The sequence below is a fragment of the Fimicolochytrium jonesii genome (assembly GCF_025526975.1).
Source record: "Fimicolochytrium jonesii strain JEL569 chromosome Unknown EV422scaffold_4, whole genome shotgun sequence".
In the NCBI taxonomy this organism is placed as follows: Eukaryota; Fungi; Chytridiomycota; class Chytridiomycetes; order Spizellomycetales; family Powellomycetaceae; genus Fimicolochytrium; species Fimicolochytrium jonesii.
In genome coordinates this window covers 237,954-261,779 of record NW_026515671.1, presented here as the reverse complement: position 1 = coordinate 261,779, position 23,826 = coordinate 237,954, and the positions used below count along the sequence as shown (strand labels likewise).

General features: G+C 55.4%; 9 protein-coding genes across 9 annotated transcripts; 3 read left to right on the top strand and 6 right to left on the bottom strand.

The window, feature by feature from the left end:
* Nucleotides 1-684: 684 nt before the first annotated feature.
* On the top strand, nt 685-2,630 carry EV422DRAFT_564748 (uncharacterized protein; the record flags this gene model as incomplete). The annotated part of the gene is made up of 5 exons (XM_053072229.1): nt 685-989; nt 1,074-1,266; nt 1,368-1,482; nt 1,551-1,937; nt 2,134-2,630. 5 exons carry the CDS (start codon nt 685-687, stop codon nt 2,628-2,630), a joined length of 1,497 nt encoding a protein of 498 aa, XP_052927928.1.
* A 184-nt stretch (nt 2,631-2,814) lies between these two features.
* Nucleotides 2,815-5,327, bottom strand: EV422DRAFT_304683 (major facilitator superfamily domain-containing protein). The gene is made up of 4 exons (XM_053066115.1): nt 4,930-5,327; nt 4,470-4,759; nt 4,204-4,374; nt 2,815-4,135 (listed from the first exon to the last, which is right to left on the bottom strand). The coding sequence occupies exons 1-4, from the start codon at nt 5,023-5,025 to the stop codon at nt 3,004-3,006; spliced, it is 1,689 nt and encodes a 562-aa protein (XP_052927927.1). The 5' UTR covers nt 5,026-5,327; the 3' UTR covers nt 2,815-3,003.
* Nucleotides 5,328-5,603: 276 nt separating this feature from the next.
* On the bottom strand, nt 5,604-7,063 carry EV422DRAFT_518705 (WD40-repeat-containing domain protein). Its single transcript, XM_053069549.1, has one exon. The coding sequence runs from the start codon at nt 6,959-6,961 to the stop codon at nt 5,630-5,632; it is 1,332 nt and encodes a 443-aa protein (XP_052927926.1). The 5' UTR covers nt 6,962-7,063; the 3' UTR covers nt 5,604-5,629.
* A 172-nt stretch (nt 7,064-7,235) lies between these two features.
* EV422DRAFT_564745 (uncharacterized protein) lies at nt 7,236-12,137 on the top strand (the record flags this gene model as incomplete). The annotated part of the gene is made up of 14 exons (XM_053072228.1): nt 7,236-7,400; nt 7,504-7,710; nt 7,798-7,875; nt 7,936-7,996; nt 8,057-8,256; nt 8,319-8,593; nt 8,660-8,871; nt 8,942-9,040; nt 9,110-9,308; nt 9,373-10,598; nt 10,676-11,298; nt 11,372-11,617; nt 11,698-11,947; nt 12,022-12,137. The coding sequence occupies 14 exons, from the start codon at nt 7,236-7,238 to the stop codon at nt 12,135-12,137; spliced, it is 3,957 nt and encodes a 1,318-aa protein (XP_052927925.1).
* Nucleotides 12,138-12,404: 267 nt separating this feature from the next.
* On the bottom strand, nt 12,405-12,687 carry EV422DRAFT_481914 (mitochondrial distribution/morphology family 35/apoptosis; the record flags this gene model as incomplete). Its single annotated transcript, XM_053067318.1, has 2 exons — nt 12,405-12,467; nt 12,547-12,687. Coding segments are annotated over 2 exons (204 nt in total), but the record flags the coding sequence as incomplete, so codon positions are not given.
* A 1,100-nt stretch (nt 12,688-13,787) lies between these two features.
* Nucleotides 13,788-14,824, bottom strand: EV422DRAFT_549977 (family 43 glycosyl hydrolase; the record flags this gene model as incomplete). Its single annotated transcript, XM_053071743.1, has 2 exons — nt 13,788-14,665; nt 14,758-14,824. The coding sequence occupies 2 exons, from the start codon at nt 14,822-14,824 to the stop codon at nt 13,788-13,790; spliced, it is 945 nt and encodes a 314-aa protein (XP_052927923.1).
* Nucleotides 14,825-17,251: 2,427 nt separating this feature from the next.
* On the bottom strand, nt 17,252-19,170 carry EV422DRAFT_504106 (uncharacterized protein; the record flags this gene model as incomplete). Its single annotated transcript, XM_053068408.1, has 5 exons — nt 17,252-17,457; nt 17,657-18,025; nt 18,181-18,510; nt 18,721-18,837; nt 18,927-19,170. The coding sequence occupies 5 exons, from the start codon at nt 19,168-19,170 to the stop codon at nt 17,252-17,254; spliced, it is 1,266 nt and encodes a 421-aa protein (XP_052927922.1).
* Nucleotides 19,171-19,994: 824 nt separating this feature from the next.
* Nucleotides 19,995-22,258, top strand: EV422DRAFT_549976 (pyridoxal phosphate-dependent transferase; the record flags this gene model as incomplete). Its single annotated transcript, XM_053071742.1, has 11 exons — nt 19,995-20,084; nt 20,161-20,268; nt 20,360-20,507; nt 20,592-20,633; nt 20,702-20,808; nt 20,884-20,991; nt 21,059-21,297; nt 21,406-21,671; nt 21,753-21,829; nt 21,913-22,032; nt 22,115-22,258. 11 exons carry the CDS (start codon nt 19,995-19,997, stop codon nt 22,256-22,258), a joined length of 1,449 nt encoding a protein of 482 aa, XP_052927921.1.
* Nucleotides 22,259-22,585: 327 nt separating this feature from the next.
* On the bottom strand, nt 22,586-23,173 carry EV422DRAFT_564742 (uncharacterized protein; the record flags this gene model as incomplete). Its single annotated transcript, XM_053072227.1, has 1 exon — nt 22,586-23,173. One exon carries the CDS (start codon nt 23,171-23,173, stop codon nt 22,586-22,588), a length of 588 nt encoding a protein of 195 aa, XP_052927920.1.
* Between the last annotated feature and the right edge of the window lie 653 nt (nt 23,174-23,826).

The following is a 23,826-nucleotide window of genomic DNA, read 5'->3' as shown; positions in this document are numbered from 1 at the left end:
CAGGCTGCACCTGCAGGTGATATAGACATAGCCGTTACCATCTATAACTCCTGAGAACGTGAATCCCTCAACTTATTCATCACGCGGGCCGAGATCGAGACCCGGCGCCGCCTGCATCCCACCATCCCCAAACACACGTTCGCCAGACCGCTCCTCAAGATATGGCCGTACATATTTATCCCTTTCCTTTCCTTTCCTCCTCCCTTCTTTGTCCTCACCGTACTTTTCCACGGCTGCATCCATTAACGCCGACCCCCTTCTCTACCACACGCTAGCAGGAGCGAGATGCAGCGGTATGGCGGAGTTCTTGGCACAGATAACGCGCTGTCGAATTCGACTCTGGCCATTACTTGACGCGTGGGGGCAAACACGTCGAAGGTTTTTCCCCTTGCATTTCATGTTCTTTCTCGAGGTGCAAACATATGACGCGTTCTGCCGGTGCTAGCTTTGCCGATGCTAGCTTGGGAGTTGGGTTCAAATGAAAGGAACTTACTAGTGTATACCGCTCGCAAATATTATCTTTGCTCTCGGCTGCAGGCGTGAAGTATCGCTGCTGGCGTCGAGCGATCAGAAGCCCCACTCAACTTGACCGGCTGTGAACACAGTGTACATTTCATCCCACAAAGCGCACCCACACTTGTACCCACCGGCAACCGACCCAAACATCCACCAGCCCCACCAGCCATGTCCACAGCCTCCCTCATCCCCAACGCCGAAGACTTCGTCAACACCGCGCCTCGCCAGCCAAGCCTAACCTCGCTATCCCGGCGACAATCGCGAGCAGCGCTACAGCCACTGCCATCGCCCGGTGCCTACGACTCCCATGGAACCCTTCCGCGCGAGTTTGGTGGATCGCGCGGCCAAAGTCTCCACGATGTGGATCTGTACAAGGGCGACGCGGAGGCAGGGCGCTTGCATGGCGATGTGAGGGGGTATACCTTGAACACGGCGTATTTGGGCGTTGCTTTCTGTTTCATCTTTGTTGCGTTGTGAGTAGTCTCTTCTGTATGGGTGGCCCGACGTTACTAAGGCACTTATTCCAACATTCTTATCTTTTCCTCCGGGAAACTCAGCAATGTCGGCCAATCATATATCACAGTGCTGTATCCGGACATAGGCACGTACGTCCTGGGGGTCATCTACCTGTTCTTTGCACTGGGATCCCTGACAGCGTCGAGCGTCGGCGATGCGTTGGGACCAAAAGGGGCCATGTGCGTTGCGTCCATCGCGTTTGTGGCGTTTGTTGCGAGCTTGAACACGCGGGTGGTGAGTGACGATTGATGGGAGAGTTTGGAGGATAAAGATGCGAAAACACATTGCGGGAGACTGTACGGTTGAAGCTGATGCCTCGTTTCTTTGTGAATTAGGAGGCGCTAGTGTTAGTTGCCGCTGCGTTAGTCGGCATTGGCTCAGGAACTCTATGGATCAACCAAGGGTTATGGTTGAGTAGGCTTTGCGGGCATGCCGGCGGCACATTGACCGGTACGTCGCTACCGCGCACATTTACAGCAGCGTCCACCGTTCTGACCACCATCTCCTGTATTTTCCAGGCTACTTCACAGGGCTCTTCTTCACAATCTGCAACGCCAACGGAGTCCTCGGCAACATCCTCGCCCTCATCCTCCTTGAAGTCGGTCTCTCGCTCTCAACCATGATCTGGGCCATGCTGATCGTCGTCTCGCTCGGCGCCCTGATGCTCTTCTTTGCCGCGCCCATGGCCGCTGTCCCCACATCGCTAACGACGTCCTCAGCCCCATCGTCGCTGCGAGAGAATGTGAAGGCCGTGTGGCGCGTGATGCGGATGCCGAAGAGCGCGGTTGTTGCGCCGAGTATTTGGATCCAGGGGTGTAACTTGGCGTTGATGTTTGGGAGGTTGACGGAGACGCTGCCGGCTGGGTCGGGGCAGGCTGCTGTTTCGAAATGTTTTCTGTGCTATGGTGAGTGGCGATGAGTACGCGTTTGGAGTGTACAGTACATGCTGGGCGTGGCTTCGGGGTCGACGCGAGGGTATAAGCCGTACATCCGCATGCATGTTCCTCCGACGTTACGCGTGGTGTAGAGAATGGTGGCCGTCGTCGGCCAAAAGGAATGGCAACTTTTCTTTCAGATTTTAACACCATTGTTCTCCTTCAGGCTTCACCCAATGCCTGTTCTCCTACCTCAACGGCCTCATTTACGACCGCTACGGCCAAACCCCCCTCGTCCGCTCCTTCCTCCTCACCGGTCTCGGCGGCTACCTCGGCCTCCTCTCCATCCTCCCCTCCGAGTTCGCCGACCCGCAACCCATCGCCGCCTTCCTCGCCGTCAGTGCCGCCCTCGGCCACGTCGACGCGACCCTCAACACCATGGTCAATCTCGCCATCACGAACGCGTACACGGCCGACACGACAGCCGCGGCATTTGGATGTTACCGGATCGTGTTTTGCGCTGCGATGGTTGTGATGAATATCTTTGCGGTGAAGATTGCGGTTGGGTGGGTTGTTATCGGGAATGCGATGTGGATTGCCGTTGCGGGGGCTGTGTATATCAAGTTTGCGGGGATGTTGACGGCGGGGGATGGCGGGGCGGCCGCGAAGGCGATGGTGGATCCGGAGTTGGGCATATCGCAGAAAGCAGTGCCGTATGACTAGCTGTGAGCAAGGAGACTGAATTCACCCGGTGTAAGCGAGTGACTGGCATTCTTTTTGGAGGGGGTTGAGGAATGGGTTTGCGGAAAGGGCAGTGTTGTGCGATGGACATGGACATGACGCAATCCTTTCAATTTTGGTAAAAGGTTTCTGTATTTATGTGGGCTTTCGAATGGATCTTACTCACACCCCGGATAATCCGTGTGCGTCCCAGCATCACTTTACTGCGGTGCTTCAAGTTTAAAAGCGACGCAAGTCGTTATATTATGCAATACCTCGCAACTCATCAAATGTCTAAAATTACGTTACAAGCCCCAAAATGCCGCACAGTCCATCCTTCCGAGGTCCCCCCAACGGCTACTACATATCCAACCTACTACTTCGTCGACGCATACTCCTTCAAATCCCAATCACTCCCCGCATTGGAGTCGCGCCTATCAGACCAAAACCCGGACGCCTTGCGCGGCTTCTTTCCCTTGCCACTAATGGACCCGAACATGTCCGCCTGGCTCAACTCGACTCCCCACGCTTTATCCTCATCCTCATCATTGAGCAGACGGCGCAGCGCGGGGCCTTTACCCCACATCTGGGTTTCGTCACCGCGGTACAGCCATCGGATGAGCAGGACGCTGGCAGCGGAAAGGGCGACGCCGCATGCGCAGACGCCAAGACCGACCGCGTGGCCTGTCGGAGCTGTTGAATCGCGGAGGAGGACGGAGCCTGGCGATGAGATGGCTGGGCTAAATGCCTGTCCGATGGAGAAGGTGATAGCGGCGACGGCAACGCGGCTGGTGTCACCCTGCGCTTTATCGAGGGCGTAAGCGAGCAAGCATGGGTACGCGGCGACGACGCCGGCGGTGGCGGGGAGCAAGCCGAGGAAGTAGCGCACTGGCCCGGCGTGCGCGAGCGTTACGGGCACGAAGGCCAGTAGCGCGAACCCTAGCGAGGAGGCCATGAGTGGGAGGGTTGCGTGGAGGGCGCGATCGCCGGTGCGGTCGGAGTTCCAGGAGAAGATGGGGGCGACGATGCCGCCGATCAGGTAGGGGATGGCGGCAAAAATGCGGGCCTGGCGAGTTCCGTCTGCCGCTTCGATGGCGTTCTCTACGGCGTTTGGGTCCTTCTCGTGGGTTTCCAGGAACTGGGTGGTCAAGGAGAAAGACGTAGCTGTGACTTCCGGTCCCACAGAAATGAGCGCGTCCATGGCGACGGAGATGAAGCAAAAAGCGAAGGCGAAAAGCCAGTTTCGTTTGTCGGTTAGCGCTTCGATCAGCTGCCCTGAATCGAATCGCACGCGTGGACCTTTCAGCCTTGGCGTGACTGACTTTCGCCGTTGAGTCTCCTCTTCTTCAGACTCGTGAACTCCGCCTTCCGATCCATCGTGCCCTCTAGCTACTGCTAAGACTCTATCTGCTGGAGTCAGAAACGCGCACGTTTGTGGATAATCGGGAAGGAACATGACCGTCACTGCTCCTATGACTATACTAAATAATCCACTGCACACGAACATCCTAAAAGAGAGCATTTGAGCAAGACTGATAAATTACCCGAATGGAGTCTGAGATGCGAAACAACTAACCATTTCCATGTCTGCAACCCCTTCGCCCCATCAAACTGTGATCCCCAATCGACAAAGATACCGAAGAACGAGGTGGCGACCGTCCCCGATGAGACAACCCACGACATCCTAGATGCCCATTCCTCCCGCGTGTAGAACGACAGGATATAGAGTAGTATCCCGGGTAGAAACCTGGCAAAAGGAACGACACAGAAAAGGAAAGTCAGCGTAGTCCACCTTATCAGGCGCCATCTTCATTCCAAGATGAATTCTAAAACTCAACTCACCCAGCCTGCAACGCCCCCATCAAAATCTGCACAACAACCCATCCCGCCAACGTAGACGTAGCCGCCGAACAAGCCGCAAGAAACCCCCATCCCGCAACAATGCCTGCCAGCCACCTCGCGGGGCCAAACATCCTCAGACCGAACGTGGAGGGAAACACGAGGAGCACGGATGCGATGCCATACACGACTAGTGCCACTACGTATGCGTCGTCGCTGACGCCCAGGTCGTGCTTTAGTCCGGATGCGGTTGCATGGTTTGTTACTCGGGCGTGGAAGAGGGTGCCGCGGTCCTGTGAGGTTGCCAAGGTATGCATTAGCGCAAAAGTCAATAAAGCAAGTGGCTGGCAAGACGGCCTAACGAGCTATACGGTCCGGACGCCCATCATCATGGCTCGTTCTCAACGAGAAGGCCCGCGCCAGCCCGTTCAACACCTAAACCTAGCTAGCGACCGCGACTTACCACCAGTGACGCAAGATATAGCAGGGCCAATAGCGGTATCAATTTCTTGTCCAGCTTGCGTATCAGCTGTTCCTCCTGGGGATCATATTCCGGCATGGCGAGGGGCTTTCAGTGAGGGCTTTCCAAACTTTTCGATATCTATAGTTCTCGATGTCGCCTTTCAAGATGTTTGCAGGCATGGGGCTCGGAAAGTTAGTACACCGAAGGCGGCGCCGAAATGCCCGTCCCATTTCTGGCATCCAAGGCGCCCCAGCGGCAGCCCGCCGAGCCACTCGTCACCGTATGTAGGTTAAGCTTTTCTTTCCTGACATTCCTCCGATGGCTCACGACTCTCGAAGTTTCAGACAGACAAGGTCTGAATGGACAAAACGCGTGAGGAAACCCCCCCGGCGTGACGAAATCCCTGCCCACCCGGGTCAAACACCGCCATGAACCAACTCCCTACGCAAAGCAAGGCGCTCCAACCCAGGGTTACTCAGCCGACTGAGCAGACTTTAGTTATATACGGAGGCTAACTTCCCAACGTACAAGAAGCTAGAGTTGGGTATCTTGAGTATTAAGATTAGGTATCTTCACACTGCAATACCTCCACGGAAGCCTACTACCGCAGAGGTCGTTGACCGAGAAGGTGGTGTACCGTGGCATCGCGAGATTATAGCTTGTGCAATCGAATATGAGCTATGAAGAAAAGGCGGAAACTTCACCGAGAAATGCTCCCCTCATCCCCATCCTCCGACGTCTCCCACACCCTCACCGTCCTATCAAACGAGCACGACACCAACTGCTGTCTTTCACCATCATACCCCAGTCCCCTCACAACCCCAGTATGTCCCTCCAACCTCTTCACAACCTGCCCACTCGGCACATCAAACACATAAACTTTCATATCATCGCTCGTCGCAAACACTAATCTCCCGGAGGAGTCCCAGCAGCACCGCGGCTGCGAGAACCCGTCCGCGACAACACCCCACAGGTTGCGGGCCTGGATGGTGGAGTGGGTGCGGAAGATGATGATCCGCCCGGCTTTGGAGTCGGTGTAGCAAGCGAGGTGGTGGCCGGTGGGTGAAGGGCGGAGGTCCATCGCTGTGAAGGATATCCAGTCGTCGCCGTTGGCGTTCATGTTGTGACGGGTGGTGGGATAGGCGCGCGACGGGTCGAGGGTAAGGTAGTTGAGGTAGTTGGAGTCGCGGGAGCCTATGACGAGAGTGGGCGGGTCTGTCGCGGTGGGGAGGAAGCAGAGGGACTCGACGGCGCCGGGGAAGGCTGCCGTGTGGACTTTTTCGAATTTTGGCGGTATGACCCCAGCGTCAGTTGTCCGCTTGTAGATGCTGACAGACCGATCATACGACCCCGTAGCAAACCATGCCCCGTCCGGCGAGAATAATGCTCGGACGACATACTTTGCGTGATCGCTGAATGATTGCGCAACCGCTTCCGTCGTCAGATCAGCCACATGATGGCTGCCGTTCATCCCCGCGGTGAGCAGGAAGCGTTTGTCGGGAGGATAGAAGTCCAAGGCCAGACACGCCGCTTTCTGGTGGTCTAGGACCCCGAGCAGCTTGCCAGAGTCTTTATGAGACACACGGATGGTTTTATCCGTTGAAGCGGTCACGAGTACGGGCACGTTCGGGCCTGCCAACTCTGCAGCAGGGAAAAGGTTGGATGGGAGCGTGACAGTTGCTGCAGCGACGATGTTCGCCAGGTGTATCGTGTCATAGACCCTCGACGGCTCGATCGGCACCCGTCCCCTGCCCAACGCAAACAGCTCATCGTCATCCCGCTTGACCTGCTGCCGTTGCTGTGTGATGGATAAGCTGCCTAGCTGATCCTGTGCGGTCAGCAGGTCGTATTCTTCTAGGATGGCTGTCAGTGGTTTATGGGGGACCCTGTGTTTCTGCAGATCATCGTAGATGCTTGCGGGAGCTTCCGTTTGCAGAGTTGCGAGGGTGTCTGTGAGGTTGTGTTGTGTGAGGAACTGTGATATGAGCGAGTAGGCCAGGAGGTCCAGATCCTTCGTGCTGCTGGCGGCCATCTTTGTCTGTATGTCTGCTGTTTGGGGCGGTATACTGTGTGTATGTTAGCGCTGGTGGAGCTGGTGGAGCTGATGCTGGTGGAGAACCCGCTTGCGATTGTGTCATGCATGCGAAAGAACTGCGAACGCGAGACGTCTTCGTCGTTTTCCCACGGACTCGAGAAGGCTTTCAGTTCAGGGCTTTCGAAGCCAGCACCCCATCGTCGGCTGGAAACTCTATCTGTGGACAGAGAACCCAATTCAGCACAGACGCCGCTTCATATCGCCGTAGCTTATGACCTCCCTGATAGCCCCACTAGGCTGCTGGCTCTCCTCGCCTTTCGACTCATCGTCGGTGGTCACAGCGGCAGCGGCGACGGAAGATGGGTGTGTCGTAGTGGCGGGCTTCGAGAGTGGGGTAGCCTGGATATTCGCGGCTGACCAGGAGGAACCCTTTATGGTGAGGACTCGTCATTTCGGGAGGGTTTGAGGCTTCCGCTCCTTCACGCATGCGACCTGATCGCAATGTCTCCTCCAAACTGACGCGAGCTCCCGCACTCCAGCTTCGCCCAAAAGTCCTGCTAGCAGGCCACAGAAGCTCGATATGCGTGATAACACTCGCCAAGATCGAAGTAGAAGGAGCGGCAAAGAAGGAAAACATCATCCTCACCGCGTCCGAAGATGGCGAGGTTGTCATGTGGGATATCACCGACGGCCGCTGTTTGCAGGCGAACCCGGAGGCGTTCAGTGGAGTTATGACTGCTATGAAGGTAGGTACGTATACCCTTCATCAAAGACTGATCAGGCTAATGTTTGGCTCCCGGTGAGAAGTTGTCTGATTCACCTCCCTACCGCAGATGAGCTCTTCTGGCCGGTGGATCTTGTGTTCGGGACATTCTAGGAAGCTGGCTGTCCTGGAATCTGCATCACTTGTGGTAAGGCCTCCTCTCGGATGGCTACTTGGGGAGGGACAGCCCTGATTCTTCTGTTTGAAGAGCACCAAGAACATCGACATACATGCGGACTGGATTCACTCGATGGCCATCTACCCGACCGGTAACGAGACGGTTGCGTGCATTCATCCCACAAATCCAATCCTGACAGGGCTCCCTGCAGATACAAAGTACGTAGATCGGATCTTCTGCACGACATTCTCCGGTGAAGTGTGCACGGCGATCTTCGATGGGCAGGCGTTGACAGCCACACCGGAGACGAAAATCCCATTGGAAAAGACAAGAAGTTTCGGGCCGTCTGGTGTCATCATCAACCGTTTTGACAAGAGTATCATCATGGTTCAGCAGCGGGCGCAATGTAAGGTAGGTTGCCTCGCAGGTGCTTCTTAGTAATACCAGAATGATCACTCACGCAATCCCTAAAGCTATATTCGACCGCGAACGGCGCGCTCTCTGCCGTCTCCGAGATCCCTTGCAAAGAAGGCAAGATATGGGAGGGTGGGACATTCCTATCGGCCAAGACATTCTTGCTATGGACGTCCAGCTCCGCGCATGTGTTCTACATCGGAGCCGCCAGTGATGTGTTGAAAGCGGAGCAGGCGTCTTCTGTGCCGACTGGTGCAATCGTCCTGTTTGCGCAGGGGAGCACGATTTACTATGTGGCGAAGATGGAGACGGGACCGTCGAGAGGTGGCGTGAGGTGAGAGATGGGCCACGTCTAGCTACATGCAACAGAAAACCCCGATGCTGATACCTGGACGTGTAGCGTCACGGAGATTGCCGTCCTGAACAGCCCAATCGACGACCCGGATAGCAGTCCTTATGTGTTTTATTCACACGGAAAGGCAGTCGGGCATCAAAGACTCCTCCGCTTTCACTCGACCGCCAAGATCACGTACCAACAGTTTTTCGGGAGTCTTGTTGGGTCGGAGCTGAAGAGCACTCAAGTGCCTACCGGTGCATGTGAACAAACCGCAGGTATATTGACGAGTCGGAAATTGGATTTGCGCTCTTCACTGCGAACGAACATTGACGAGTTGGAGTGTAGAAATTGATTTGCGTGCACTGTGGCCTGGAGACGCCACATCGCAAAAGAACGTGACCGCCTTGACGTCCGCGTTGCACAAATATGTGGCGCTTGGCTATGGTGAGTGATCCCCTCATCGAACTGCTATCGCCGATGATAGAATGCTCTCTTACCGACATTTGCGAACAGACACTGGAGCTATTTCCCTCCTGACCATGGCGGAGTTCTTTCAGACGTCAGATACCTCCGAAAGCGAACCCGCCGTCTCTCTCGAAGGCCATAAGGGGCCTGTGACGTACCTGTATGTGCCTAGTCCCCGAGAGTGTGGCGGACGGAATCTGTTGTTGAGCGCTGCGCAGGATTGCTTCGTTAAGATCTGGAATCTCGAGTAAGGCGTCTTGCGATCCACTTCCATGCCACATGTCTCGATTCACACCATCTGTGACATTCAGTGACGGTCAACTCCTCGCCTCCTTCCTTAACCACGCCGAAGAGGTAATATCCATCCTCCCCGTTCCAGCTGACGCACAACAGCGATCCCGGTGTTCAGTCGTCACAGTCGCCCGCGACCACTCCCTCGCCTTCATCGATTTGGACAACCTCACCTGCACCGCCCACCTCTTTGGCCACACCGACGCAGTCACCGCCCTCCACTGGCGCATCATCGACGAAATCGTTATCGTCGAATGCGTCGATGGGACCGCGTACGTCTGGCAATTGAAAACAGGCCATCTCGATCGAACCCTCGACGGGGCGGACGTGCTGGATGTCATTGGCAGCTCGGATTGTTCGCTGGATTGTCGGTTTCCGCAGCTGGCATTTAGGAACGCGAACATCAAGCGCAGTTTCTCGGCGTACCCTGTGAGCACGGCCGAGGATGCCATCCCGTGTATACTGGCGCTTTTGGTCAATACAAAACGGGTTGTGAATGAAACCACGGGCAAGATGACGATGACGCCCCCACCTACACCGCCGCTTTCGGTCGCGCCGTCGTTTGTGTCGACCACGACCACAACCGCGACATTAACGAATAGGGCAACGCCAACACATTCGCGGACCGCGTCGTCCGCGCTGTACCCAGATAGTGCAGCCAACCAGAATCGGACGGGGTCACCGAATATGATATCGCAGAACCTCCACCATTTCTCGCAAGGCTTCAAGGATATCTTTAGGAGTCGGCCGGGGTCACCGTCCCCGTCATCAATCGCCGGAGGGGCTCGGAAATCGGATACCTCCGCGACTGCCAACCGAGGGTCACAGGACTCCAACGCGGACGGGACAAGAGGCGCGTTGGAGAATGAGGTCGTGCAAGCCATCCTATCTGCGCTGTATACATGGGGTCTCAGCACGGATCTTGACAAACTGATTGAAGTCCGGGTTGGATTATCGCGGCCTAAGCGCAACATCGCCTTCGGGATGCGCGGCGCCAACGGGCACCTATCCTTTATCGCCCCGACGAAAGACGCAGTGATGGAATGGGGTGTCTCGCCGACCATCAGCGCGGCGCGGTTGTTGAACACGATGGCGACGTTCCGTGCGCTGTTGACGAGCCGCGGATTGGAGGAGGAGTGGGTCGCGTTGATGGCGTTCTATGGGGACTCGTTGCCGGCGACGGTCGGAAACCAGTATGCGTTTCCGTCGTTTTCGTTTTTAGCGAAGTATTGGCAGGATCCTATACGTGAGTTGCTGATCCCTCTTTTCCTGCTTGATGTTTTTCCGCGCTAATCAAGCCAAATACGCTAACACGAACCGCAGCCGAAATCCAATCGACCACCCGCACCATCTTCCACTCCACCCTCCTCCGCATGACCCCCGAAGAAAAGGCCTCGGGAATAGCCTACTGGCACACGCACCTCCCCTCCCTCACAAAGCACTACAGCAAACTCAACATCCGCGCCGTCATCATCCTCGGCATAATCGGGTCCACCCAACCGGAGTCGTTATCGCCCACTGTCTGCAAAGACGTGGCGGAATCGCTGGATCAGCTGTTGAAGGAAGATTCGCCGCGGAATGTGTATCGCACGGCCGCAGTGGAGCTGTTGGGAGCCGGGTGGGCGGATTGGGAGGTGCATGTGAATGGGACCGCGTTGTTGAGGACGCTCATTGGGTTTTCGGGGCTGAGTGGTGGCGGTGGCGGTGCGAATACAAGTGGGAATGGTGGGGCGACACCTACGGGTGCTCCGCCGACGACGCCCAGTCTTGTTACGACACCGTCGCTGAATCCGCCGTTGGTGGCGGCGGCGCGGCAGGCGATTGTGCAGATTGCGACGTGTAATCCGGCGCTGTTTATTAGCACTTTGTCGTTTGATTTGATGCATTCGAAAAGTGCTGTGGAGAGAGCGGGGGCGCTGAGGCTTTTGGGGATGTTCATTGCCAAGGTGAGGGAATTTATGATTAGCTTCATATCCATCAACCATTCTCACTGATACACTCTGACTATTTCTTGCTCAGAAACCCCTTATCCTCTACCCCCACCTCGGCCGCATGGTCGAAGCGATCGTCAAATGCCTCGACCCCAACCAGCCGCACATCCGCGACGCCCTGCAACATATCGTCACCGTCATCTTTGCGGAACTGGTCAAACGGTTCCCTAACGTAGCGTTCCATCATACGAGTCAACGACTCGCGGTGGGCACGATGGAAGGTGTGGGGGTTGTATATGATGTGCGGATTGCTGCTAAGGTGCAGATTATGGAGGTATGTAAATTCATTTCACCAAAGGTTCCTCCGCGCCGTGATTCTGCGTCAGCTAAACACCCTTTATGAACCTCCCTCAGGGCCACACAAAACCAATAACAGCAGTCTCCTTCTCCCCGGACGGCAAGCTCATCGCCACCTACTCCCTAATCGAAAACACACTCCGGTTCTGGCAGCCCACGGGCGGGTTCCTCGGCACCCTCGTCGGCGCGCTGACCACGGCCACTGGCGGCGGTGCGGGCGGGGCGGCGGGGGTTGCAGCGTTGGCGAGTGTGGGGGGTGTGGGGCATATGAAGAGTTTTAGGACTTTTAGTTTGGGGCCTCCTGATGGTAAGTGGGGTCGGAATTTTGTGAGGGGATATTGGGTTTGAGCTGATTGTGATTTCTGATTTCGACCCGAACAGAGAAAGCGTTGAATGACCCGACGGCGGTGATGGACGGGGTGCGGTTTGAGTGGGTGGGCGAGCGGAAGGTTGTGCTGCATAGCACCAATGGGTTGCCGTTTACGTTCACTGTTTAGAAGTGCTTCAGATGTATCTATCACACTCTCACTTCGCACTTGCTGGAATCGTGGCCGAATGACCAATCAAAACTTGCGGCAATGTCGCGAGAGCTATTCCACATGGTTGCTCAAGAGGTTGGAATTGAGTGGAGTCTGCTATGTTACATTACAAAATTGGGTGTGGGGTTGGATGGTGTCGGCTAGCACATTGCGAATGTTCTGTACATTCACTGGTATCTACCGTCTACGCTATGACGACGACCCACTCATATCCGGCGCTTCGTTGAACGGCTTCTCCTTCCGTGCATCGCTTATCAGTTGGTCTAGGTTCTTTTCTTTTATCGCCCTCTGCAGAAGAAATCACATCAGTAAGCCATAACCAGCAACCTCCCCACATCAAAAACGAAGTACGAGGTGTGCAACTTACCCAAACACAAGCCCTATACAGCTGAAAGATCTCCTCGCAAGCGGGTGTCGTGTCCCCTTGGAGAAACTTGTTGGCGTACCATTTGTTGAAACAATCGTCGTATTGTTTTTTTAGATCGTTGCACTCGGGTGATATGCTTGTCATGATGTCGATGTGCTAGTGATGTGCGGCGCGGGTGAGTGCGTGAGGGGATTCGTGTGGGTGGGGTGGGAGACGCTAATTCGAGCTGCAGGATTGATTCATAAAACATCAGATCAGTCCCATGCATTAGCCCTCTTCTTTCATTTCCATTTGCCAGCTAGCATTTCCGACCAGCAGCCTCCTGATCACAACATCGATCTCCCACAACAACCGCCGCTCAGATCAATCCAATCATCGAAACTTCTTTTTCGTCCGCGCCCCGAACACCAACACCACTTCCGCCCAAAACATCTCCACCGGCGCAAGCACACATCCCCCATCGCCCCCATACAGTCACCCCACAGAGCAATCATCCACACCATACGCTCCACCCTCGACCCCACCCTACGAACACCGCACGGCCTAGGTCCTCGCGAGCTCCAGGTTTCCCGGCACGCTCTAAAGCGCGACCTCGGCTGGGGCAGGTCGGGGCGTGGGAGGATTGGAAGCGGAAGTGAGATGAAGTACCGGCGGGGCTTCCTAGCGTGATGCCGCTGTCGATGAAGCGATATAGGCGATGCGGCTATGCTTCCGCCGGGGAATTGGGTGATGTGTTGTGTGTAGGGGTCTCTGAAGTACCTGTCGATGGTCATCATTGCGGGAAATGGGAGGACTTGCCGTCGCTAGGACATCCGCAGGAGGCCCTTTCGCTGCTGGCCACTACACCCGTCGGCCCTCGGGATACATTTTGCTACTTACCAGGACTAGATTGCGACTGGAAATGCAATGTAAAATGACCAACCCGAAGCAGCTTTGAGAGACGAAAGTTGTGACGCGCGGAAGTTCCGGGTTTATTTAGGACCCACGTGATCGTCCCCAAGTTTTGCCGACATCACGAAACGGAGTCCGCCTTGCGAATAGCGTTGCAAATAGCGCCAAGCGGTATGAAAACGACGGAACCACAAAGGAGGAACAAAGCCAAGCACACATAGATCTGGGTACCAATCTGGGTATGTATTGCAAAACGGAAGAGGAATATGGACAAAAAGCGTTGATGTATACAGCGGGTATTCACAAGGCTGTCCAGCAGCAGCTTTCTATATTTCATCTAGCGAACGGGCTCATACAACGACCGGCCAGCCGGATCCGTCGAGTACCAATTTGTTGATACCCAGCCTAGCAGCGCCAGCGTTGTCGTAGTAGTGGTACACCAACAGGTCGCCGTCAACATCCCGGAACACACTTTGCCCTCCGGGCCCGTGGATGCCGTCGTGACCGCCAAGGATTTCGGTGCCACCGCCGTTCGCCAAGTTGACGCCGTTCTTGTCGAAGAAAGGCCCGTTGGAAGATTGGGAACGCCCGACCATGATGTGGTATGTGCTAGCAGCTCCTTGGCAACACCTGTCCCAGGATACAAACAGGTACCAGAATGCGCCGATCTTGTGCATGTAGGCGCCTTCGACGGCGCCGTCATTCACAGTACGGGTCGCGAGGCGAGTTCTTGCGTTGTCTTTCGGGTGACCGGTCGTAGGGTCGAGGACGATGCTGAAGATCCCGCTTCCGAAGGAACCGTAGGTCAGGCGCCAGTTGTTACCGTCGATGACGAGGCCGGGGTCGATGGCATTCAGGGCGTCGCCGTTGTTGGAGGAGACTACTAATCCGTGGTCTACCCAAGACCCTGAACGCCCGGTGGCGCTTGTAGCCAAATAGATGGCCGAGCGGCGCGAATATAAGGTGGAGCAGGAATAGTATAGGATGAATTGACCGTGGGCGTAGGAGACGTCGGGAGCCCAGAGGTTCTTGTCTTCCGCGGTCCAGGTATCACACCATGGGGCACCGTTAGGGAATACGACGCCAGCGTCGACGAAGTTGGTACGGTCGGTGGAGGTTTTGATGGAAATGCCGGGAGCGGTGGCAAAGACGTAGTACGTGTTGCCGACCTTGATCATGCTTGGGTCATGCACAAAAGTGGCGCCTTGCACATTACCTGGACCAGGATCTATGTTGGCAGAAATCGAGAGTTTAGCCAAATGACCGCGAATACGCATTTGCAAGAAGAGTATCAACGACAAGAGAACATAGGGTACTTACAAGCTGAAACCTGGCTGATAGCGCCGGCAATGGACGCGATGGAGAGCAGACTGGCGAATAACTTCATCTTGACGATACGATATTGACGGACGAGGCTTTTTGGTTGTTAGAATCGTCGAGGGGGAACGCAACGGCGCAACGGGCTTTTATGCGCCTCTACGTTTCCTCCATCTTGCAATCCAGCAGGCATTTCTCGCGAGCCTGTTGTTTTGCATTTCAAAGGAATGCAATGCTGGTGACATACGCTGGCTTCTCAGGACCTGGATGTGGGAAGCTTGTTGTTCGAGTTCGACTATTGTGAGTGCCAAGCGTGGCGAATCACGAAATAGACGCCCAACTTGGACGCCGTCACGCCGTATCAAACCTCTTATAAATGCCTGAGAAGACATAGGGATTCTACAACTCTCGGATACAGCCCAGATACCTCGGCGCTATCACCCCCCGAAAACGGTCATTTCCAGCTCCGAGGTATGGCATTTCACAAATCAACTTGAGATTTCTGAACGCCAGAAACTTTTCCAGCCTCCGAATGGTGCAAATAATAACACTACTGCCGCTGGGAGGTCCCGGTTCGATTGGAATGATTGTGACTTCGGTGGGATCCGTAAAAGCTCCTTTCTGATCTGGCAGGTACATATATACAACAAATGCGTACCCGTTGCCCGGGGAGTTGGTGTCGGAGTAGCGCTCGTGTCCCATCCTTCCTTCACCAATGGTGCGGTGTCAACGGTTAGCGTAGGAAGTGCGATTGTGATCCTTACCCTGGGATCGGCGGATACGGCTGTTGGGACCACTCTTTTGACACGCCGACGTGCTACGTACACCGTACAATACATGTGTACATTGCAGGGCTGCGACACAAGCTTGACTTGCCGGAGATGGTGGTGGACCAGCCGGTGGCGCTTCAAAGCCTTTGATTACCAGCACTTTTGGGCGCTGCGTACATTTAGTACAGTAGAAGAGCTTGACAGCCGAAATTGTTGGCGCGTAGGGAGATATTGAAAACATCATTGATGCACACCTCTTCGGCGTATCATACTGCATGCAATCTCATGATGGGCGTCATGGGAGAGGGCAAGAGCGATATGTGGGCTGATCAACTAGCATTCAAAGCCCCAGTGTCTCATATTTCTAGTGTATCTTCCATCACATCACGGTGTACATAGCCCAGACAGGCTGATTGGGACGCAACCCTCCACGTGCATAAATGCATATGAGAGCATCACTTCTCCAACGCCCCGGGCACCTGCCAAATGTCTCCCAATATGCATCGCAATACATGTACTGTAGTCTGAAGTATGCAGGATGGGCGTACGCCGTAAGTGAGCTTGGTATGCGCGGAGTTTGAGCTGGGCGTCGGAGACGCGTGAGGCTGTCATTTCACACCTACGCACGCGTTGATTGAAGCGGGAAGTTCGTCAGCACAAATGCCCTCGAGAAAAGAATCTTCGAAAGGCATCAGCTGGGCTGTTCCCCCTGGATTTTACGCTCACATGGCATCAGAAAGGAAATCAACCCCTGGATTTTGAGATCACACGGCTCTCGAAAGCAAGGGGTATCGTCAGCTGAACTTTTCCCCTTCATATATGGTTGTCACGAGGATTCGAAAGCATGGGCCCAGGAATACGGAAAACGTCCATACCAGCCGTTGGACTCCGGAGGAATGTTGCTCGGCGGGGTAAGTGCAGAGCCACGGCGATATCATGGTCCATCCTCGATCACCCTCAAAAGCAAAGAAGAAGATCACAGGCAGGGCCCAAGAGCTCGCTGATTCGTATTGCAATGCATTGCCTATAGGGAGCACCTCCGAGACGATAACATGTGGGATCGCTTTTGAGACCTTTCCAAGGGCATGCAATTGCATTCAAAAGAAATCGACCTCAACATTTCACACATTTTGGCACGGGGGTTGCGCTCTGGCTGCGAGCCTGCGACCGTAGCTCTGATCAGACCTCTCTTTTATGAATGCGCTGGAATTCTGCATGTCGAAAGACTGCTCGGCTAGAAATGTCCTTAGCGTCGTCAGTCGCGCTTACGTTTTACGCGAGCCCGTCAGTTTCCGTACTCCGCTTTGGGTAACAGCGGCGGCAAGGTAGTTCGAACTGAAAATCGTGTATCGCGTTGTGCTACAGACACTTGCTCCCCGCCTCTCCCTAGCCCGGCAAGCCAGGCGCCATCCGAACTTCCCGGGGCGTAGGACATCCAGGCTGCGTTCTATGTTACACCCGAGGAGATCGGGTTGGCTGAACATGCATTACCGGACAGAGGCCATCCCTTGGTGGGATGATGGAATGCCAAGCTAAGTGCCAGATCTAAGCACGAGCACTTCCGCGAGCCTAAGGATTTCGTACTGAACAGAAGAATGAGGGATATATTGAATGAGTTATTAGGATACTCAGGGAAGAACTTCTGTGAAATCGATAAGACTAACAGGGAAACTGCCCCACACGACTACTGTACACAATGCTAACAAACTGCTGATCGAACTGCTGTGTTACACATCTCCCCTTTCTTTACGCTCGATCTCGAAGTATATACGCGTTAAGAAAGACAGACTAAGCTTGGTTGAGCACGGCAATTCTCGCTCCCCGGTCATTGCGATCTTCGTGGCAACTGTAGGGTCAGCAAACAAATTCACCAAACGGCTTTGTTGAAGATCTCGTTGGCGCGCATTGTCATCGTCCGTCCATTTGCGACGGTCTTCACGTAAACTCAGCAACGGTAGTTATCCGCAATGTGGTTAGGGTGAGAAGACACGTATGTTACCGAAAAAGACTCCAGTATGGTTGCGAGTTACCTCACAGTCGTCCTTGGAGATAAAGGGCCCAGGCTTGGATGAGGATCGCATCAGCCGGACATTTTGTGATGGTGCATTTTTGGGGAAGCATTTCGGACCCACCAAACAACATGGCGGAAGACAACGGGGGAGTTTCCATCTCCAGTTGTTTGGACTCGCCCCCGAATACGACCGCTTGGCGCTTGCAGTCCCGAATGTTACAACGATGGTGACGCGCGGATGTGTCCTGCCCGCGAGCTTTAACACCGACTTTGAACCATTCGCGCAAGTCGCATCTCTCCATCGTAACTGCTGCACCCTCGTCCAACAGGACACCCGCTGAAGCCAATCGTCTAAACATGCAATCCTGAATTCCTTTCGTGCCGGAACCGTACAGAGTCACGCAGGGTGATTCGTGAGAGACAAAAGAAGCATTGGCTGGCGGTGATTGAAGCTCCGTCATCCGCGCCGACGCATCAGACACCGACCCCACTACCGGGGTCCATCGAGAATGACACATCTTCCACGTGGACAGTCGCGCCCTTGGAAACGGCTATCAGTGAGTGAGAACGACTTTGACTGTGCGGTTTGACGGTGAGAGGTCCACATCGCAATTGCGCTTGAGGTTCACGCTGACATTCGCTAACTACTTCCCCCCAGTAGTTGGATTGGGAATTGCTCCTCAAGGGCTGCATGACGCTCGTAAACTTCAGGACGGATGATGATGGACCACCCGTCTGGGTTCTCCGGCGGTAGTTGTCGGCAGCACTGCAGCGCATCGGATGGGGCAGCGAAGTCACCGCTGCCTGCAGCCTCAACCACATGTACAGCGGTCTTATAAAGAACGCGACTCCAACACTTCAATGTTTCCGGTTTGCATTTCGGAGGCGAGCCCTGCTTCTGCAACTCTGATTGCGCATCTGCCCTGAGCTTCTGAATATCGATGGTTGAACTCTTCTCCAGTCCGCGGTCAGCGGCTGCAAATTGCAGATTTCAAATCGACACGTCCGATCTCCGCAGCTGCGAGGGGCATATAGCCCTTGATCCAATCCGGTTGCAGACTTATAACCGTTTCCGCGTCAGCCGCCGCGGCAGTATAATAGCATAGTTTGGAATAAGCACCGGATCGATTTGCTAGTACTACATGATCGTTTGATTCCTCTTCAGGAGCCCCGTGTATAGCATACCAGCTTCAGCGTAGTGACCTCGCTCATAAATTTCATTTATCTGCTGCCGAGTGAGTGCGAGAAGGACACGCGGCGCTGCTGCAGGACCGGGAGCGTGAACTGGGACCGACGCAAGGTCTGAGAAGATCATTTGCATCCTCTTTTGGAAGCTGCAGACGCTGGCTGCTTCAATTGTTATCTTCTGCTTGACATGCCGCTTCAAGTACGGCCTCCTGCAACCGGTTTTCGGCGGCGAATGCTGTGAACGATCGGTTGAAGATCGGAAGTTCCCTCATGAGATTGACATTCCCGCTGTTCCGGAGTGGTGGGCTTCGCAGTGTACAAGTGAAGATCGACATCGTTCCCTCGGCATTCCGTACCCTTGCTGACGCTACCCGGCACTTGCGCGTACGCTTCTAGGCCACAGATGCTTTCCGCAAGCTTGGTGATGATGGCGGCAGCTGGCTCCATACTTGCACGGTTTGCCTCAACCGATGCAGCGCCGATCAGCTTTCTTATCCCTTCGGAAAACGCTTGATAGTGATTCGCTTCGTCTTCCAATACCGATCGAGATGCCCGACAGGCACCAGTGAACTCCTCTGCACTGAAAGCGCTGGCTGACTGAGCGCCCCGAAGACCGCTGTTCTACCTTTTTGAGCGAGGCATCATGCACACGACTGACAGAAAGAAGAGCAGCTGTTTCGGGCCAATTATATGCTGCCCACCTGCGGCACGCCACTTTTCCTCGCAAGCGCTTGACCCACTGTGACGTGAAGAAAGTAACGATTATGTCGCAAAGTATATTCCAATAAGGCAAACCAGCGGGAAAGTCAGTACACGTCAAAGGGAAATGCTCCGAGCCCAGTCTATCTAATAGAGAGGGGTGCAGCGGATGAGCAACGTGACGGTTGATGCGCGCTGTCACATTTTGCCGTCGATCCGCCGCCCTGCTGACCTCCCCAGTCGCCTTCAAAAAAAAGGACGCTCAGGCTGCGAGCGAGCGAGCTGCTCCCCCACGCTTTCATCATAGGCCTGCCATAACAGAACCATGAAGCCCCCAACCACCACCGGCTTCCGGCGGACAACACTCCCCCTCGCCTCCAAAATGCTCGCCGCGAGACGTCATGCCGTCCGTGCCGCCGCGACGTCAACTCCACGGCCACACCGCATCTTCCTGCGATGTCATTCGACGACGACGGGCGCGAAAGGTTCGGGGGGCGTCATTATTCGTGGTTGGAGGGGAGAGAGAACGCTGATGGGGTGGTGAATGGTCCGATTTTCCAGGCGGGAAAGTGATGACGTTGGCGACGATCAACCCGGCGGTGGTGGAATGCGAGTATGCGGTGCGCGGGGCGTTGGCGATCAGGGCTGAGGAGTTGAAGAAGGTACTGCCGTATCCTGGGTTGGAGTACCGTGGGTTCGATTGCCCAAAGCTGAAGCGGACGCGGTATATCTTGTTAGGAAATCGCGGCGAAGGGGAGAGCGCAGGCGGGGTTTAGGAGCATCACCAGCTGCAATATCGGCAACCCGCAGCAGTTGGGGCAGACGCCTATTACGTTCTTTCGGCAGGTAAATGAGACCTTACCCTCCCATTGCTCTTCATCCCCCTTTTCTGTCTCGGTCAGGGTGATTGACGAAAACACAACGTGTGCATATTTAGGTCGCGGCCCTTATAGAATATCCAAACCTCCTGGACGCACAACACCGGGACGCGATCAAAGGGATGTTTGCACCGGATGCGATTGAGAGGGCGCAGAAGTTGTTGAAGGCGATGGGGGGCAGTGTGGGGGCGTATACGCATTCTCAAGGTACTGCCGACGGACATCTGTTGTGGGGATCTTGGCGGTTTCCGGTGTGGCTGAAGGTTTTTGGGAATGTGTGTGCGTGTGTAGGGATACCGTTGATCCGAGAGAATGTTGCCAAGTTCATTGAAGGTAACTTGTTACGGTGCCGTGGGGTTGGGGATCAGTGATAGGTGCTGACTGAGATCTGGGACATGCAGAACGAGATGGCTACCCAAGCGACCCCAACGACATCTTCCTCACCGCCGGCGCGAGTCCTGGTGTGCAGCTGATATTGCAGACGTTGATTGCGCATGAGAAAGTTGGGGTGAGTAGCCTGACATGCGTTATGCGGTTCGTGGGGGACGGGCATGGGCTCATTGATGGGATCTTTTGTGTGTAGATCATGATCCCCATCCCGCAATACCCGCTCTACACCGCCTCTATCGCGCTTTTCAAAGGCAATGCCGTCCCATACTATCTCGAAGAAGAAACAAACTGGGGTCTGAAGGTATCCTTCCCGCTCCCCACATTCACAATCTCTCCCGTCACTTCAACATCCCCACTCCTCCCCCCAGTTAGAAGAACTCGAACGCGCCCACACCCTCGGCAAATCCCGCGGCCACGACATCCGCGCCCTGTGCGTCATCAACCCGGGCAACCCGACCGGCGGCTGCCTCTCCGTCTCACACATGAAACAGATCATCGAGTTCTGCCACCGCGAGAAACTGGTGTTGTTGGCCGATGAGGTGTATCAGACGAACACGTACATGCCGGAGACGTTCCCGTTTCATTCGTTCAAGAAGATCCTGATGAGGTAATGCTGTTTCTCGCTATTATACTCACACACACACACACCCCCTTCAACCACGCGAGAAACCGGCACATCTCACACCCATCGTTCTATTCCACTCCCCGCAACCAGCATGGGCCCGCCCTACAGCACATCCGTAGAACTCATCTCCTTCCACAGCATCTCCAAAGGCGTCATCGGCGAATGCGGGCGGCGCGGTGGGTACCTCGAATGCACCAACATCGACCCGAAAGTCAAGGACATGTTCTACAAAGTCGCCAGCATAAGTCTGTGTCCGCCCGCGCAGGGGCAGGTGATGGTGGATCTGATGGTGCGACCGCCGAGGGAGGGGGACGAGAGTTGGGAGGGGTATCGGGGGGAGGTGGGGAGGATTTATGGTAGGCTTCCCCCGGGGTGGGGTGGGCTGGGTGGGGTGGTGGGATTGAGGGGCTAACCTCTTTTTTTTTTGGTTGGGGCAGCATCATTGCAGAAACGCGCCGCACAGCTCGCTGAAGCGTTCAACAAGCTTGAGGGTGTTAGCTGTCAACCCGCTCAGGTATATATATATACCCCCCACGCCCTCCTCCTCCCCATCCCATGTCCACTCTCCTAACCCATATGATGAAATGACGGTTACAGGGCGCAATGTACCTCTTCCCCCAAATTCACCTTCCGGAGAAAGCCATCGCAGCGGCCAAAAAGGCCGGCGTCGCGCCCGACGAGCTGTATTGCATGGAGTTGTTGAATGCTACCGGTGTGGTGCGTATCCCCATCCCCCTTTCCCGGATTCCCCCACACTTCCCGCGTACTGATTGATGGTCATGATTTTGGATGACGCCAGTGCGTGGTCCCAGGCTCAGGCTTCCACCAGAAATCAGGCACGTGGCATTTCCGGTCGACGTTCCTGCCGCCGGAGGAGCAGATGGGCGGGTTTATTCGGAGCATTCAGGGGTTTCATGAGGGGTTTTTGAAGCGGTATGCCTGAGTGGGAGGGGTGAGGGGTGAGGCGGGGTGGACCGGTGGGTTCACTTGTACTTCGTTATTTATACACATAAGCCGCATGTTGTTGTATTTCTGCATCTCATTTCCATATTGCATTTGCTGTTCATTCCTGGGACATGGGTGGTCCTATCCGTAGTGACGGTTGAGATATCGTTCATGTATATTGGGCGTATTGTCGGAGCAGATGGGATTCTACCAGACGGGTTTTCTATGCTGGTTGACTAGATTGTATTACAGGCGGGTCCCACATCCTCCCACAAACGGCGGGCGGGGGGGGTGGGGGGGGGGCCATTCCCCTCTCGTCGACCAATCAACTCCCCTTCTTCCTCCACTCCCAAACACACTCCCCATTCCCCTTCAGCACCCTCATCCCCACCAACTCCACCTTCGCACAGCCCAACCTACACCTCCCGACCAACTCACACCGGCCCACGGGCATCTTCCGAATGCCCGCGGCGCCCAACCTCGCCTCCTCGACCTGCGGCAGCTTCTCAAACACGGGCAGCACGACCACGGCCTCATCCACGACGCCGAGCACGGCAAACACCCCGCCGCGCTCGGTGTAGCTGTACTCCTCCGGGCGCGCCATGTCGAAGACGGGGGAGAGTTCCAGGCCGGGGAATTGCCTGTCGAAGCGCGGGAGGGCCTGATGCATCAGGAATGTCGCGGCGACGGGGACGCCCTGGAAGGTGGGCGAGCAGTCGAGGGGGTGCGCATGGGTGTTGTGGAGGGTGAGGAGGAGGGGGAGCGGGAGGAGGAGGAGCGGGGACAGCGGGGGATGCGCCGATGGGGGTGGTGCGCGGGTGTGGGTGTGGTGTGATCTCCGAGGCGGATGGGGCCGCCGCGCTCGGGGTGGTGGCCGTGCGTGGAGGCGGGTGGCGAGGCGGGGGGGTATCATCCTTTGTGTGCTTTCTCTGATTCAAAGTGGTTTTTTGGGTGGTGGGTTTCGGTCGGACTGAACCCCAGCTGCTTAATGAGGGTTGGGGGTTGAGTTGATCCGCGCAATGGAACGGGGAACACGGGCGTCTACTGCCGAGGGAGAGGTTTCGGGCGTGTGAGAAGTGAAGTGCTTACACCCCGAGCGTGGGTGCCGAAGCCTGCGGTAGTCGATTTGTTTGGTTGTCGGGGGGGGGTCGTCGGCGATGAAGTGGATGTGGGCTAGAACTGCTCCAGGTCGGAAAAGCGACTTTTTTGCAGAACGAGCTCACACGAATACGACAGCGAAGCAAGGCGCCATCCCCATTTGTCCCCCCAAGTCTTCTCTGCCACCTTATCGTGGGTGGCCTATGCCCTGGACATTACATACAGATGGAACAAAGAACTGAAAGAGGTGACGCCGCCTCCCAGTGAACCAGACCACAACCACAGCCATCGCCGCAGTCCCTCGCATCTTCAACCAACGACCGGGACGCAATCCATCCGGGCATAAGTGTTCGTGGATCCTCTCGCCATACACTTACGGTTGCAGCCTGTACACACACAGTCTTCCCATAGACGAACGGACCGGGCACTGAAGAACGCGCGAGCGGGCAGGATATATCGGGAGGAGGG

What these genes read in the sequence shown, in the direction of transcription:
- EV422DRAFT_518705 (XM_053069549.1), bottom strand. Translation starts at nt 6,961, where the DNA reads ATGGCCGCCAGCAGCACGAAGGATCTGGACCTCCTGGCCTACTCGCTC.
- EV422DRAFT_304683 (XM_053066115.1), bottom strand. Translation starts at nt 5,025, where the DNA reads ATGCCGGAATATGATCCCCAGGAGGAACAGCTGATACGCAAGCTGGAC. An exon ending in TATATCTTGCGTCACTGGTG is followed by an intron (nt 4,760 to 4,929) that starts GTAAGTCGCGGT and finishes GCAACCTCACAG; the next exon opens with GACCGCGGCACCCTCTTCCA. An exon ending in ATGGGGGCGTTGCAGGCTGG is followed by an intron (nt 4,375 to 4,469) that starts GTGAGTTGAGTT and finishes TCCTTTTGCCAG; the next exon opens with GTTTCTACCCGGGATACTAC.